The following is a 16,823-nucleotide window of genomic DNA, read 5'->3' as shown; positions in this document are numbered from 1 at the left end:
CCCGTGACCAGTTTTGTCATTGCATTGGAAGCTCTTGGGAAACAGCTCTGAAGAGGAGACAGATGGTCACCTGGGTCTTGAGAAGGGCTAAAAAGTGGGTGACACTTTGGAGGGTGGAGTAGGTCAGAGGTTGAAATTCTTACATGGAATAGTCCAGCATTATTTATTTGATCAAAGTAAAATACACTTTCCATCACTACAAACAGCACAACTGCAGTTTACATATCCATATTTTTATGACGTGCCAACATTGTGCATCCTACATGAAAAACATTTGGTTTGAAAAAAAAATCTTAAAGTTCTCTGTTTTGTTTCCTATCTACTCTCCTGTTGCCTCCCATTCTCTGAAGATATTTTGTATTAACTATGTAAAAGATTGATTTCCCCAGACACCTAAATGCTATGGAGGACAGCAAGGAACAGCACGAGATGTCCCATGTAGGAGATGGATGGCAAACCCAACTTTGGCTAATGGCATTGAAAACGACTCAGAAGGGCAAGCACAGAGCTATTCCAGGAGGTGGCAGTGAACCTATATTCCCATTTATCAGAAGCAAACATGGAAGGGTACATACATGATAAACTGTTGGAGGTTAAAGGCTACAGACACCATCACTAATAAAAACAGCCATGCATCATGAAGGTCAGTTTGCTATGGAGTGGACACGTAAATGAGGACTCAAATCGCCACCTCTAGTGTCCCGAATCCATTCTTACACTATAGGAGTTACCTGTAGAGCCACGGGACAGCAGCAACTCAGCTTAGTAAACACTGACATGCAGGGAGAGGGAGATGAAGCCACAGTTCTTCCTTCTACTTCTCTGCCCAAAGTCTTAGAGTGGGGAGAGGTAATAAATTCTGAAAAGAAACTGAAATGCAGCTTGGAGGGAGTTGTTATGTATACCACGTTTTCTGCTCCTTGACTGACCATTCTGCTACTTTTTCAAGGATAGAAGCATTCCTCTAAGGGCACGCGGAAACTTAGCATTCTCCTCTCCCAACGTTGTACTAAATACTGCGTCACGGCCTTCAACGGGCTGCCCCCCACTCCTCAATAAGTGAGGACTCCTACTTTACCTTGTTCTACTAGCTAATGACTTATTCTTCCTTCTCTCTAAGGTTCCCCAAAATTTGTACTAGGAGATCCAGGCCTTGGTTTATTTGGAAAGTGGTTTTGGCACTTTGATGAGGAGCTGGCTCTGGAAAAGCGTATTCCTTGTCCCAGAGAAAAGTAGGTAGGAGGTGGAAGGTTTGCTTTTGTGGCTCTGGTAAGAGGTGGGGCAGTGGGGGGTGGGTGGAGAAGAGGAAGGGGGGAAGTGAGGATAATGGGAGAGCAGGTAGTTTCAATCTGTGGGAAGAGCTCAGATCAAGGTAAAAATAAGGCAGAAGCAAATGCACTGGTACTGCCTTTTCTCTTTATACAGAGTTTTAGAAAAATTAGGGTTCTATATTTACGCATAGCCTGAGAAAATAGATAGTATCGAGTTAGGTTCACATGGGGACATTAAAAATCTACAGAAAAAATTAGTTTCAAGTGACACTGCCAAACACCGAAAGACTGCCAGCAAGTCACTCCAGAAGGATACAGAGCTGTATAGACGTGGACGAGTCAAAGCTTTTCCTGTCATTACTGCTCCCCACGGTCAAGGGCTGAGCCGAGGTGGTGGTAGAGAATCGTAAGTCAAACGACTATCGTTCCTCCTTCTATGGCTTTTGCAGCAATGCGTACGCTGACCATTATCTGATTAGTACATACCCAGATCTCTGCAGCACTTGACTTTCAACACATAGCCAAGCACGTGACACTCCCTGCATCCGTTTCATTCATACAGCCCCACGCAGACCAAAACAAAAATCACAAGGTGTCTGTGGTGAAGAACATTATAAAGGTTATAAATCCTTATCTTAACAGGCCCCTGAGAGTTTTTTCCCCTTATGCTAGGTGAAAAAGGCAACGAACAAGACCCTCTTGTTCTTTAAGTGCTTTGTGCAACAGCGTCTGTGTAGATCCGTTCTGAGATCTGTGGGGAGGAGGCTCCTGGACGGGGTCCAAGCCTGCCTCCCGAGTTCCAGTCTCCAAGGAGCCTTGGGGGTGGCAACTCTGCAGTTCCAGAGTGGTCCTCACACGCCCACTACTGTAGTTCTTGCTCCCATGAGCGTGGTTAGAGTCAGTCCCGCAGACCTGTACAAATGCTTTCGGACAGTCTCCCAGCTTCCAGAAAGCGTCATCTGGGTGAAATGCTGGGGCTGGGGAAGGAGCCGGAGTTCCTCAGTGACTGGAAGGGGATGGCGGCGGACGTGGGGGACCTCTTGGGGCTGCACAAGTCCCCGTTGTGCAGTTTCCATAGCAGCTCCTCATTCTCCATGGACAGTCTCTTGTTGACCTTGGACGACTCCTCCAGTGACTCCTGCAGAACGGCCTGCTCAGTGGAAAGTTGCCTTAAAGACCCCCAAAAAAACAAAAAAAACAAAAACCACAAATCACATGGATCGGAGTTCAAAGGAACTTGAAAAAATTCTTACTATTTAAAATTTGAGCACCTGAAACAATCCCTTTGGAACAAAAGGGGGTCCTGCCTAGAGCTGCTGGGGCTGGGGCCTGGCTGCTGGAGAAACACTGGGAGTGTGAGAGGAAGCCCAAGGGAAAGTACCTTTGGGGGATGAGTTCATAGTTGGCTGGGTGACCCTACCACAGCTTTTCTTCATGTCTTATGACTCTCTTATGCTTGGGGAGGTTTCTTACTTGGCCTTATGATGCTCCTTCCCTGAAAGCATGCTCAGGGTCAGTAAGCCACAGACCACAGTGGCCCACACCACTGGCTCCAATCCTATTTTCCACATGGAAGTCAGTAACTGTTTAACCACCTGCTTCACACTCCACACGGATGGAGTGTGGTAAGAAAATAACACTTGTCGTTCAAGGAAGGGAGGCACTCAGGAAAAATAGGACTATTTTTTACCTTGAAATCGCCATGTGCTTGTCCATCCGAGCTTTCAATTCCTCATTCTCCTGCTGGAATCGCTTCAGTTTGTCAACCAACGCAGTGTTGTGGTCCACCTTGGTGCAAATGAGAACGCCAACACTTATACGCTGTTTTAGAACTGCCCCTGAGAACTGGTGCACCCTGGGCAACACCGGGGGCTGCGTGCCTCTTTCAGCGTCAAGGTGGTAAAATGACCACAGCGGCTAGCCCGCACTATAGCTTCCTGTAGTAAATTCTGGAGAAAAAAATCCCCATGTTCGAAGAAAACTCAGGCCAACAGTGGACAATTCTTGGCAATGTTTACTATGGCCTTAAACATGGTTCCCAGTTTCTCTGTAGCGCACCAATTCAGACAAGGAGCGCTCACTACGCAAAGCCTCCCTCCTCAGTTCAGTGGAAGGTACAGTTGTTCTCCTGCTGGCCTGCCCAGGCTAAACTTTCAAGGGAAACAAATGGGTCAGGGGACAGATTCAAGGATAAAACCCCAGAAGACATTTAATCACTTAACATGATGAAGAGCTCATTACATCCCATTACTTTCTAAAGGTAAGATTTTATTATCGCTGAGGCGGTGACATCACAGCTCTGTCAGAATTAATTCTAATCCCTGTCTTTGCAGTGTAGGACTAATCCACTCTGATAATGACTCTTGGTTGGGAGTGCTACTGTTAACATTTCCAGAAAGTGCTCGGGACAAGCCAGCCAGGTGGAATAACTTTCCCAAAAATGAGACTGTAAGAAAAAGGGAGCCTTGGAATTTCCAGTAATTATAAAGGAATTCAAGATAACACATGAGGTGGGGAAATCTGGAATGAGAGACTGGGCAGGGATTGGCCTGATAGTATCATCTCATCCAATTCCTCCTTTTACAGGAACTAGGCCTCATATTGCCACACAGCTAACTAACCACTGGCAGAGCTAGTTTTCACACCAAACCTTTCATACTGAGAAAGCCTCCTTGCTTTCTATGAGTCTTATTTTCCACAAAGGCTCAGAGCTTACAAATACAAGCATACCTCATTTTATTATATGTCACTTCCTTGTGCTTTGCTGGTATTGTGGGTTTTTTATTTCTGTTTTTGGTTTTTTGTTTTTATAAATTGAAGCTCTGTGGCAACTGCATGTCAATCAATCAAGTCTATTGGTGCTATTTTTCCAATAGCATTTGTTCTCTTCAAGGTCTTTGGACACATTTTGGTCACTCTGGAAATATTTCAAATTTTTTCAATATTATTAATTTGCCATGGTGACCTGTGATTAGTGATTACAACTCACTGAAAGCTCAGCACTTCTTAATTAAGGTATATACATTTTTTTTTGTTTTTTTAGACATAATGCTATTGCACACTTTACAGACTTTTATATGCACTGGGAAACCAAAAAGTGCATTTGACTTACTTTATTGCAATATTGGCATTGTTGTCTGAAAGCAAACCCACAATATTGTTCACTGAGGTATGCCTGTAGATAAAGTAACCATTAGTTTACCTATTCTGTCAACCCAATGTTAACTAATACCAATGATACCTCTCGGGCATGGCAAGAAACAAAAATATTTATGGGTCAACAAAAATTACAGTGTGTTGGTAATTTTATAGCAGAGCCTGTTCTCCATGTATGTGGTATTTTTAAAGGTTGGGGTGCAAGAATGGCACAGGGGGCAACAAATTATTAGCAGGGTGACCGTCATCACCAGTGACTGTAAGATTAGTGGAGTTATCAGGCTTGATAGAACAGGATGACCTTTGGCAGGAACTGCTATCTATACTAGATAGACCATTAATAAACCATCAGAATTCTTCTTTCCTCCCTTCAAAAGAAAAATCAAAATTGCCTGGCAATTCCAAGTGCCCATATATCCCGATGGGGGCTTAGCCCTTACCTCCCTCCACGGTGAGGTAATGGTGTCTCTAGAAGAAAATGGAACCAAACCAAACGCCAAAACCCAAACAAACAAACAAACAAAAACCAAAGAGTGGCCTCCAGGCTCCCTGTTGTCCAGAGCTGGTTTGGGTTCGAACAAGGCACCCGGTCACTCAACAATGAATCACTCATAACTGGGGGACAAGGGACAAGCACAGTGAGGCAGCTGGCAAGGTCGAGGGCAAAGTATAGCAATGGCTGGGGTCACTTAAGCTGCCTTGCCAAACCCTGCCCACTTGCAGACTCCTGGCTCCCAGCAGCCTTGTTGCAGGGCTGGGCACACCACTCAGACAAGGACTTCTCAGCAAACTTGTCACTGGCTGCCGTCAGTGTTCTGTCCTAGAGGCCACAAACTCCGCTCATATTTTTCATAATGTTTGCATTTGTCCAACCAGATTAATTTTATGAGAGCATGACTCTTCTGTCACATTCTAATTCCCGAGAAAGAGTAAGAATTTAGATAGCAAACTGAATTGCCCTAATGTGATTCATGTACATATTCAACTGTTTGGGGTGTAAGACACCAGCTCAGAGTTGGTGATATATTAAAGTACTGATTTTGCTCAGTTCCTATGACGCAGACATTGTTCTACTGGGTAAACTCTGAAAGAAACATACCAGTTTCTCCATTTTCATTAGCTTGATGTCCTGCTGATGGAGTTTCTCGTTCTTGATCTCCAACACGGCTTTCAGGCTTTCTAACTCTTGCTCCAGGTACATGATCTGAGGGTTCTTCTGCAAGAGACACAGCAGAACACAGCTCTGATTATTTAACACACGTGGTTATATTAATAGAAGTTGTCTTTGATTACACTTAGAAATTGGGCAAACAAGTAGCAAGAGACTTCTAACTTTCTTAAAGCAGCTTCAGAGGAAGAGGCAGAAAAAAGGGTTAGAGAACAGTAATTTATCTCCAAGTCTTTGGTTATAAGAATGAAATAAAACATTTCATCTTTGAAAATAAACATTTCACTCATTTATCCGGAACTTAACATGGGAAAACATTGGTCACACCAAGTATTTTCCTGGAAGAGAAAAAAACCATTGCTTACAATACAAAACAACTCTGGCCAGAGATGAGGCCGCTGCAAGTGGTGTTTGGAGGGAGAAAAGGGAACAACTGTTCTCTGTCAACAAAGTCAGTAACTGATCAGGAATGAAAAGGCAGTGCATTTATAGGGCTCTCTGGAAAACAACAGAGACAATAATGTTCTGCATCTTTGGGATTTTTATTATGATGGGACTATTGACCTGTGACACCTGACTCCTATATGGCACCTAGCACTTGCACTATTAAAATTCTGTCCAAAATAAACACTACATAAGGGGAGACATCCTTTTAGAGCACACCACCAGGGTGGAATCCTGACTCCCTGATTTCTGGAAATCCAAGTGAACTATCCAAAACATACCAATTAACAGCGCAAGATCTATGGATCAGATGTTAATGAGGAACTTTCTCAGACAAGCATCAGCGGGGTCGATCATCCAAACTATACCCCGGGGCAGTGGTTATCCTCTGGACCAATCCTTAGGGAAGATCAGGGAATGGGTCCTCGGGATTACTTATGCAAACCCCTCACTCCACTGGAGAGCATGATTCCACAATGCAGGCGACCCGCTCAAGGAAGGTGCCAGAGCTAGAAAGGGCCAGGGTGGGCATAACACCCAAGCCTGCAAATCCAGGGCTCTTCCCCAAATTTCATAGGCCTCAAATACTCTCATCCTCTGACACAGGATTTGTTATCTTTAGGGGGAAAAAACCCCATATCTCATTTTTGTTAAAAGGACACAGTATCATTTACTCTATCCATTTTTAAACTTCGAGCATTCACGGCCCTGTTCCCACCACACCTTTGCCGACTTCTGTTGTTGCAGTTCCAGGAAGCTCTTTACAATCTGTTCCTGGAACCACTTGTAGGTTTACACCCTGCATCTAAGTCTAGATTTTGTTTTTGAAATTGCTGCTTTGTCTAAGAATCTTCCAGAATAAATAGCTTTGAAGTTTCACTGGCTATGACCTCATCTCATCTAATTGTATTCAAATGTCCAGAGGGCATCCAAAGACATCCGCAAAAGATTTCACTGAGAGACCCGTGCACAAGTACTTTCTGAGCTGGCAGATTTTAAGTGGCAAAAGAACTTAGCTTCTGGGGCGCCTGGGTGGCACAGCGGTTAAGCATCTGCCTTCGGCTCAGGGAGTGATCCCAGCGTTTATGGGATCGAGCCCCACGTCAGGCTCCTCCACTATGAGCCTGCTTCTTCCTCTCCCACTCCCCCTGCTTGTGTTCCCTCTCTCGCTGGCTGTCTCTATCTCTGTCAAATAAATAAATAAAATCTTTAAAAAAAAAAAAAGAACTTAGCTTCTGCAGTTCCATGCACAAATATATGGAAGGAAAATGGTGGTACTGAAGACAGAAATGGAAAAGAAATTTTTTTCTCAAAAGTAAGGTGAGGGCCAGGTGAGTAAGGATACAAGTTGCAAGAGAAAGTTGAGCTTACGAAATAAATGTGTACTTTTCCAAAGCGAGGATTATCCATATGACATATTGTTCAGACAGAAACAGGAATGAAACGCACATACATACTACAATATGCATCAATCCTGGGAACACAAGCTGAGCGAAAGCAGCCAGACACAGAAGGCCACATAGAACATGATTCCATTTACATGAAATGTCCAGAATCGGCAAATCCATGGAGACAGAAAGTAGACTGGTGGTTCCCTAGGGCTGGGGGGTTTTTGGGAAGTGGGGAGGAATGGGTATAGGGTTTCTTGTTGGGGTGACAAACTGTTCTGGAAATAGATAACAGTGACCAATGCACAACTTGTGAACCACTGAACTGCACATTTAACAAACGGTGAATGTTGTGGTATGTCAATTATATCTCAATATACCAGTTGGTTTAAAAAAAAAAAAAGTGTAGTCTTCACGTGAAACCCTGACCCTCACTGACAGTTTTCTTGTCTTCCTATAGTTACCAGCTTAGGCTACTTGCAAGGTACTGGGCTTCCTCTGTATGTCAGTTCTTGGGATTTCTAAAAAGCCACCAGTAAACAAAGAAGCCAGTTTAAAAATCACTCTGCAACATATGAAAGGATTCCAAACCCGTTATCATGTCTCTAACTACCGAACATGTGGTTGACCCTCACAGACAGCCGAGCAGAAGAGAGCTCAGTAGTGATGGAAAAGCACACACGACTTACTAAATTTGCTTTCTCTCTTGATATTCTTTTTTGTTCTTCTGATTTCAACTTTTCATTTAAAGCATCATTTTCACTCTTCAGATCACTGATTTGTTTCTAAAACAAACAATGAGATGTGGAGCACAAGTTAACAAGCAGACACCAGAAACAGAGCAAATGTACACAGAAACCTTACCCAAACCACACAAACCTCAGGAATGGGGTATTTGGGGGGGGGGTAAGTGAGATTGACCCACCTCCAGCGATTCCTGCTTCTCGTGAAGCATGTCCTCAAGTGATTTCTTTTCCATTTCATGGCTTTTCTTGATTTCTGGAAAGAAGGGATTGGAGGCAATGACATCACATGAGGTCACTGTGTTCTACGGTTGTTAAGGCGTGTAGATCTAAGAGTTGATTACGAACCAGTATGACAATGTTACTTTATATTTGTAAGATGCTTTTATAAGAATTAAGCTATCTGTTCTCAAATTAGCCCCATGAGAAGCATAGGGCAGATATTTCCATTTTATGATGGAGAGCACAGAGGCCCCCGGAGGCCAGAGGGAACAGAGCACCCTCCTCAGGGGAGGACGCCTCCAACACTGGCCTTCACCCTCCTGCTCTGGAGTTCCTGTGTGCTCTTCCATTTGTTCTTTATGAACCAAACAGAAGTCTAAAATTAAATCCAATTCTAGCAGGAAGGAAGAACCACAATGTTTACTAAATATCTACTCTCGGCCACTTTTCCACGTTGTCATCTCTGACTTCACACAACTCTCTTTTTCTGATGAGAAAGGCCTTTGCCAAAGGTGAGCCCGCCAGTTCAGAGGCTCCTCTGTGGGGTGCACAGGGCTAAGTGTAACAACTTCCGCTAACCTTTGTGCTCTTAAAGCAATGGCTCTTTCTTTTCCTTCTACTTCAGCCTTTCCAATCATGATACAATAATTTAGAAAATATTCTTTGTTGACACAACAAGTGCCATCACCATTTCATGGCACCGTTGGTGTGCAAGAGTGCTGGCGAGCAAGTGTTGCTTAGCACGGATCCTTTACTGTGGCCAGGATATAAACTAACACTTTTTTTTTTAATTTTTTTTTTATTATATTATGTTAGTCACCATACAGTACCTCCCTGGTTTCTGATGTAAAGTTCGATGATTCANAATTTTTTTTTTTGTATTATATTATGTTAGTCACCATACAGTACCTCCCTGGTTTCTGATGTAAAGTTCGATGATTCATTAGTTGCGTATAACACCCAGTGCACCATGCAATACGTGCCCTCCTTACTACCCATCACCAGCCTATCCCATTCCTCCTTAACTACCCAGGACTTCAAGCGGTAAAGAACAACTACTACCAAAAAAGCCTTTAGGTTCTTTAAAAGTTCATCCTATTTCTTAAAAGGCTGGCATTTGTGATGAACTATTATTTGCATCCTGAGGGGAAAAGGGTATCTGCTAACAATGAACAATGCAAAAAGAGAGCAAAAACACTCCAAACTGAATACCACAGGGTATTCTCTGGAAGGGAAAGTTATGAATCATTTCCTTTTTAAAACATATTACGCTGTTCCAGTAGATCTGATTCTATTTAAAAAAAAAAAAAAAGCATTCTTGCCTGAAAGGGAGGTTTCATAGGCCTTCTTTAGCAATTCGATTTTCTCTGAGTGGCTAGCTTCGATTTCTAATTTAGAGGTTTCATGGGCAGCATTTAAGTTGTCAAACTAGAAGGAAAAAAAAATTAAGTCTTAAGTTGTGTAATAAGCAGCAGTATTAGAGACTTGACACATATGCGTGCGTTCAAGTTAAAGGGCTGCCCAACACATGGAAAGGACAGTCCAACCTGGATCTGCCCCTCCCAATTCTCCACTCTGTTCCCCTTCAGGAACACCAACACACAGGCTCTCCAAGGTTCACCGATGCAAACGGCCAAGTTCATCATAAGGAATGACGTTATGTTTCATGGTGATAGGACCACGTACAATCCATGCCTGTCATATTGGTCTTTATATCCTCAGCCCCTAGTTTGTGCCCGGTATATAATAGGTACTCAGTAAATACTTACTAAATGGAGAACTGATTTTAAAAGGAAGCAAGAAAATTAAAGAGAAACTTATGATACATTATTACATGAAAAATATGGATTATTCAGTGTCATTTTATTTTTTTATTTTTTTTTTAAAGATTTTATTTATGTGACAGAGAGACAGCCAGTGAGAGAGGGTACACAGCAGGGGAGTGGGAGAGGAAGAAGCAGGCTCCCAGCGCAGGAGCCTGATGTGGGACTCGATCCCAGAACGCCGGGATCACGCCCTGAGCCAAAGGCAGACGCTTAACGACTGCGCTACCCGGGCGCCCTATTCAGTGTCATTTTAAACAAGAAATGCAAACCAATCATTTAGCAGTATAACATCAAAATGCTCACAGAGGGATTACTTCCAGGTAGTATGATAAAGGTTTTCTTTTCCCCCCCTTCCCCTCATCAATATTGCTTTAATGATAAGAAAAAAATTAATTGAAAACCCCCTTTTCACTTATTTAAATAAAGAGAGGTTCAAAGGAAGGTCTTCATCAATTAGAATTTAAACAAATGGCCACAACCAAGAACGTGCTCAGGTTCCAAAGGCACACACCTGCTCTTGCAATTGAGTTTTATACTTCTCTGCTTCTTCAATATAAATATTCTGGAACTTTTCACACTCCCCGGTGTAAAATTCTTTAAGCCGACTTTCTAGCTCTGAGAGGTCATTCTGGTGCTGCTGGTTTAGCTTCTGGACAAATCCTTCATAAGCTATCTGCAACTCATTCCTGGCTTTTTCTAATTTCTCACAGGTAGATGAAGCAGTGACTGAAAAGAGATGAAAAAGACATTTCATCTGCTAAANGTTTTCTTTCCCCCCCCCTTCCCCTCATCAATATTGCTTTAATGATAAGAAAAAAATTAATTGAAAACCCCCTTTTCACTTATTTAAATAAAGAGAGGTTCAAAGGAAGGTCTTCATCAATTAGAATTTAAACAAATGGCCACAACCAAGAACGTGCTCAGGTTCCAAAGGCACACACCTGCTCTTGCAATTGAGTTTTATACTTCTCTGCTTCTTCAATATAAATGTTCTGGAACTTTTCACACTCCCCGGTGTAAAATTCTTTCAGCCGACTTTCTAGCTCTGAGAGGTCATTCTGGTGCTGCTGGTTTAGCTTCTGGACAAATCCTTCATAAGCTATCTGCAACTCATTCCTGGCTTTTTCTAATTTCTCACAGGTAGATGAAGCAGTGACTGAAAAGAGATGAAAAAGACATTTCATCTGCTAAATGTCCCAAATTCACCACATTCACGCATAGCTGCGATGACTCTGGAAACATTAACACAGTACTCTCAGAGTACTTCGTTCTCTCTTGACCAGATTTTCAAATGTAATGGTAGAAACGTGAACAATAAGAACAAGAGGAAATGGTCGCTGGCAGCAAAATAACACCCCCCAAAGCAAAAAAAAAAAAAAAAAAAAAAAAAAAAAAAAAAAAAAAAAAAAAAAAAGAAGAAGAAGAAGAAGAAAAGAAAAAAGAAAAACAAAGGAAAAGAGAAAGAAAAAAAACACCCCCCCCACCCCCCGCGCACACAACCATCTAGCAAGAAGCAACAGAAGTACTTGAGAAAAGCGGGGTTTCCAAGGGAGGGTCACCCTTTTGTGTGTTGACCAATCAGTGCAAAGGCCATAAGGAGAGGAGGCTCTGATTGGCCGAAACGTCTCTAAGGTTGGCCAGCCAGTTGGGAGAAGCTAAGACACAGAGGGAACAGGGAAGATCAGAGAGAAGAAATAAATGGATTTTAAGCTTCTACTTAATTGGAGCTGATTTCAAAAATACAGTAATAAGAACAAAGTATGAGAATATGTTGAACACAAATCACCAGAGCATACCAACTTCAGAAAAAACACATTTTAAAAGCTGCAATATATCAAAAGGTTATTATTTTTGAAGGCAAAGTAATCTGAAAAGCATAATTTAAAATCGGAGCATCTTACTCTTCACCTCGACTATTGAAAACACATAATGATTAACAATACATTGCAGAATTTGCACATAAATACATACCCACCCACAGCATAATAAATCCTGGAAGATCTCCACCGTTTCTCAGGAAGCTTGACTTTTGACTTTTCCAGCCTTCCTTCCCCAACATTCAACACAGGTGAAATTAGTGTACTAATTATTTACCAAAGGTGAAAAAAAAATGATTGAAGTAGGCAAATGTTAGGGGTGCCTGGGTGGCTCAGTCGGTTAAGCACCTACTTTGGGCTCAGGTCACGATCTCAGGGTCTTAGGATAGAGCCCCGCATCTGGCTCCCCGCTCAGCTGGGAGGCTGCTTCTCCCTTGCCCTCTGCAACCGGTACCACCCCCCCGCCCCACTCCCAGCTCCCTCCCCCACTAGCACAGGCTTGTACTCTCTCAAATAAATAAAATCTTTGAAAAAAAAATTTAAAAATGCAAATGTTAGTCAAGTACACACAACATTAGCTTCCATAACCTTCCCACATACACAAACAAAATGATGGCCCCACAAGCTTCCCTGTACAAATTCCACATCAGAACTCTATATGAAAGCAGCCAACAGAAAACTATTTTATAAGCTGTGAAGACATCAAACAACTTTCTAGTCAGGGCAATCTCGGTTTCATATAGCCTTTTCACTTAATTCCATTGGAATTTCAAATATCAGGAAAAAAATAGTACGATGCCAGCCCATCTGAATGCTCCTATCAGAGACACAAATGTCTAAGTGAACCAAAGGCTAGAAGATCTTCTAAAGTTAACAGTCTGCTATATCTGCCGAATTTTAACACATTTGTTTGTAAGGAAATAACCGTCAGTTTGAATGTATATCTATGGTACATCAGACTTCAAAATCAAGTAGGATATATGGAAATCCTCTCACATTAGCCACTGGACAGGGTGTTTCCTGTTTAAAAAGAAAACAAAATAAAATAAAAATAAAGAAGGGGTGCCTGGGTGGCTCAGTCAGTTAAGCGTCTGCCTTCTGCTCAGGTCATGATCTCAGGGTCCTGGGATCAAGCCATGCATCAGGCTCCCTAATCAGTAGGGAGTCCGCTTCTCCCTTTCCCTCTGCTCCTCCCCCTCCCTGCTCTTGCTCCCTCTCTCTCAAAGAAATAAAATATTTTTAAAAAAGAAAACAAAACAAAACAAAGCTTAAAAGTGTTTCAGTTTTGTTGGCCACTGTGAGCAACGTGAAGGGAAGGGAGGCGAGGGAAGGGAAAAATGGGTCAGACTGGGGAGGGAGGATTTACTGCCTGCTGTTTGTCCGACAATCCAAAGCGCAGGCCCAGCCCCAGGCGGTGACATCAGCCGCAGCTGTGCACAGACCTTTGCTCTGCTACGGCCTGCTGTGCTGTGTGCACAACAGCTGCGCTGAAATCACCCCTCACACAAACAGCTTTACTTTGATTTAACTGGCCTGGGCTTCTGAAGGAACATTTTCATTTGGCATAAAGACTCATGAAGTACTTTTTTAAAGGACATCCATGTAAACACTGTCTCAAGGGTTCTGAGTGCTCCTCTCTGCCAGACGCACTCTGTTGGGGGGCGGGGTGATGGATGTGACCCCTGTGGCTTTAGTCATGGACTTTCCCTTGTGCTTATGACAGTTGAGGGGTGATTTCTAATGCCACCTGTGCTTGCTCTTACTCCTTGGGCTCAGCCTTGTCTCCTCCTTTCTTACTCCCCAGAATTCCACTCACTTTCAGGCAATTCATCAGGCACCCAACAAATGCCTAAAACAAAACAGGAGATCTTGCAGGATTTTGAGTAAGTAAGCAAGGAGTTTTCACAGTATTAGGTGATACGGTTTTCAAGGAGTTATTGCACAAATACAAAATCCATAGAGTACAAAGTAATCTTTTTGTCCTGATGTTTTAATCTGTTCTATTAGACCAGTGTTAGAAGCCCGCCTGAGTGAAGGGTGCCAAGAGACCATTGCCTACAGAAAAGCCAAGGAACTGTAACTTTTGTACACACACTGGTAAATTGCAAAAGCTATCTCTAGCAGTCCATCTTAGAATGAGAAAGAGTTTTCAGAATTAGGAAAGAAAGAAACCAACTCAGTTACAAGATCATCTCTAAAGCAGAAGGCCGTGGGACAGAAGCTGACGTGTTCACCCTGGGACAAATCATGTCTGCGAAGAGTTCTAGGCCAACGACAGAAGAGGAACCACATAGTTTAAGCACACATAACCAAGCAAGGAAAAACTATTTCAGAAAAAGCGGTGAGATGCTCAACATTTTCCCTTTTCATATAATTATTTGGATGACCTCTAGCAANCAGGCTCCCAGCGCAGGAGCCTGATGTGGGACTCGATCCCAGAACGCCGGGATCACGCCCTGAGCCAAAGGCAGACGCTTAACGACTGCGCTACCCGGGCGCCCTATTCAGTGTCATTTTAAACAAGAAATGCAAACCAATCATTTAGCAGTATAACATCAAAATGCTCACAGAGGGATTACTTCCAGGTAGTATGATAAAGGTTTTCTTTTCCCCCCCTTCCCCTCATCAATATTGCTTTAATGATAAGAAAAAAATTAATTGAAAACCCCCTTTTCACTTATTTAAATAAAGAGAGGTTCAAAGGAAGGTCTTCATCAATTAGAATTTAAACAAATGGCCACAACCAAGAACGTGCTCAGGTTCCAAAGGCACACACCTGCTCTTGCAATTGAGTTTTATACTTCTCTGCTTCTTCAATATAAATATTCTGGAACTTTTCACACTCCCCGGTGTAAAATTCTTTAAGCCGACTTTCTAGCTCTGAGAGGTCATTCTGGTGCTGCTGGTTTAGCTTCTGGACAAATCCTTCATAAGCTATCTGCAACTCATTCCTGGCTTTTTCTAATTTCTCACAGGTAGATGAAGCAGTGACTGAAAAGAGATGAAAAAGACATTTCATCTGCTAAATGTCCCAAATTCACCACATTCACGCATAGCTGCGATGACTCTGGAAACATTAACACAGTACTCTCAGAGTACTTCGTTCTCTCTTGACCAGATTTTCAAATGTAATGGTAGAAACGTGAACAATAAGAACAAGAGGAAATGGTCGCTGGCAGCAAAATAACACCCCCCAAAGCAAAAAAAAAAAAAAAAAAAAAAAAAAAAAAAAAAAAAAAAAAAAAAAAAGAAGAAGAAGAAGAAGAAAAGAAAAAAGAAAAACAAAGGAAAAGAGAAAGAAAAAAAACACCCCCCCCACCCCCCGCGCACACAACCATCTAGCAAGAAGCAACAGAAGTACTTGAGAAAAGCGGGGTTTCCAAGGGAGGGTCACCCTTTTGTGTGTTGACCAATCAGTGCAAAGGCCATAAGGAGAGGAGGCTCTGATTGGCCGAAACGTCTCTAAGGTTGGCCAGCCAGTTGGGAGAAGCTAAGACACAGAGGGAACAGGGAAGATCAGAGAGAAGAAATAAATGGATTTTAAGCTTCTACTTAATTGGAGCTGATTTCAAAAATACAGTAATAAGAACAAAGTATGAGAATATGTTGAACACAAATCACCAGAGCATACCAACTTCAGAAAAAACACATTTTAAAAGCTGCAATATATCAAAAGGTTATTATTTTTGAAGGCAAAGTAATCTGAAAAGCATAATTTAAAATCGGAGCATCTTACTCTTCACCTCGACTATTGAAAACACATAATGATTAACAATACATTGCAGAATTTGCACATAAATACATACCCACCCACAGCATAATAAATCCTGGAAGATCTCCACCGTTTCTCAGGAAGCTTGACTTTTGACTTTTCCAGCCTTCCTTCCCCAACATTCAACACAGGTGAAATTAGTGTACTAATTATTTACCAAAGGTGAAAAAAAAATGATTGAAGTAGGCAAATGTTAGGGGTGCCTGGGTGGCTCAGTCGGTTAAGCACCTACTTTGGGCTCAGGTCACGATCTCAGGGTCTTAGGATAGAGCCCCGCATCTGGCTCCCCGCTCAGCTGGGAGGCTGCTTCTCCCTTGCCCTCTGCAACCGGTACCACCCCCCCGCCCCACTCCCAGCTCCCTCCCCCACTAGCACAGGCTTGTACTCTCTCAAATAAATAAAATCTTTGAAAAAAAAATTTAAAAATGCAAATGTTAGTCAAGTACACACAACATTAGCTTCCATAACCTTCCCACATACACAAACAAAATGATGGCCCCACAAGCTTCCCTGTACAAATTCCACATCAGAACTCTATATGAAAGCAGCCAACAGAAAACTATTTTATAAGCTGTGAAGACATCAAACAACTTTCTAGTCAGGGCAATCTCGGTTTCATATAGCCTTTTCACTTAATTCCATTGGAATTTCAAATATCAGGAAAAAAATAGTACGATGCCAGCCCATCTGAATGCTCCTATCAGAGACACAAATGTCTAAGTGAACCAAAGGCTAGAAGATCTTCTAAAGTTAACAGTCTGCTATATCTGCCGAATTTTAACACATTTGTTTGTAAGGAAATAACCGTCAGTTTGAATGTATATCTATGGTACATCAGACTTCAAAATCAAGTAGGATATATGGAAATCCTCTCACATTAGCCACTGGACAGGGTGTTTCCTGTTTAAAAAGAAAACAAAATAAAATAAAAATAAAGAAGGGGTGCCTGGGTGGCTCAGTCAGTTAAGCGTCTGCCTTCTGCTCAGGTCATGATCTCAGGGTCCTGGGATCAAGCC

The 16,823-nt window shown here is 42.4% G+C and overlaps 1 protein-coding gene across 7 annotated transcripts in view; it reads right to left on the bottom strand.

The window, feature by feature from the left end:
- Positions 1 to 139: 139 nt before the first annotated feature.
- Positions 140 to 16,823, bottom strand: part of MTUS1 (microtubule associated scaffold protein 1) — a 174,338-nt gene continuing 157,654 nt past the window's right edge. For 6 of the 7 annotated variants that reach the window (XM_002923790.4, XM_019804415.2, XM_002923791.4 and 3 more), the window contains 7 exons: positions 14,812 to 15,026; positions 9,715 to 9,820; positions 8,353 to 8,426; positions 8,117 to 8,212; positions 5,527 to 5,643; positions 2,962 to 3,059; positions 2,227 to 2,440 (listed from right to left, as the gene is read on the bottom strand). In XM_002923790.4, coding sequence (XP_002923836.1) covers positions 2,227 to 2,440; positions 2,962 to 3,059; positions 5,527 to 5,643; positions 8,117 to 8,212; positions 8,353 to 8,426; positions 9,715 to 9,820; positions 14,812 to 15,026 — 920 coding nt within the window. Of the gene's footprint in view, positions 2,441 to 2,961; positions 3,060 to 5,526; positions 5,644 to 8,116; positions 8,213 to 8,352; positions 8,427 to 9,714; positions 9,821 to 14,811; positions 15,027 to 16,823 lie in introns of all 7 variants that reach the window. The other variant, XM_034647490.1, reaches the window with a different exon arrangement.

This window comes from Ailuropoda melanoleuca, chromosome 18 (assembly GCF_002007445.2).
Source record: "Ailuropoda melanoleuca isolate Jingjing chromosome 18, ASM200744v2, whole genome shotgun sequence".
Lineage (NCBI taxonomy): Eukaryota > Metazoa > Chordata > Mammalia > Carnivora > Ursidae > Ailuropoda > Ailuropoda melanoleuca.
The sequence above is the reverse complement of the archived record's forward strand: the minus strand, read 5'-3'. Positions and strand labels throughout refer to the sequence as shown.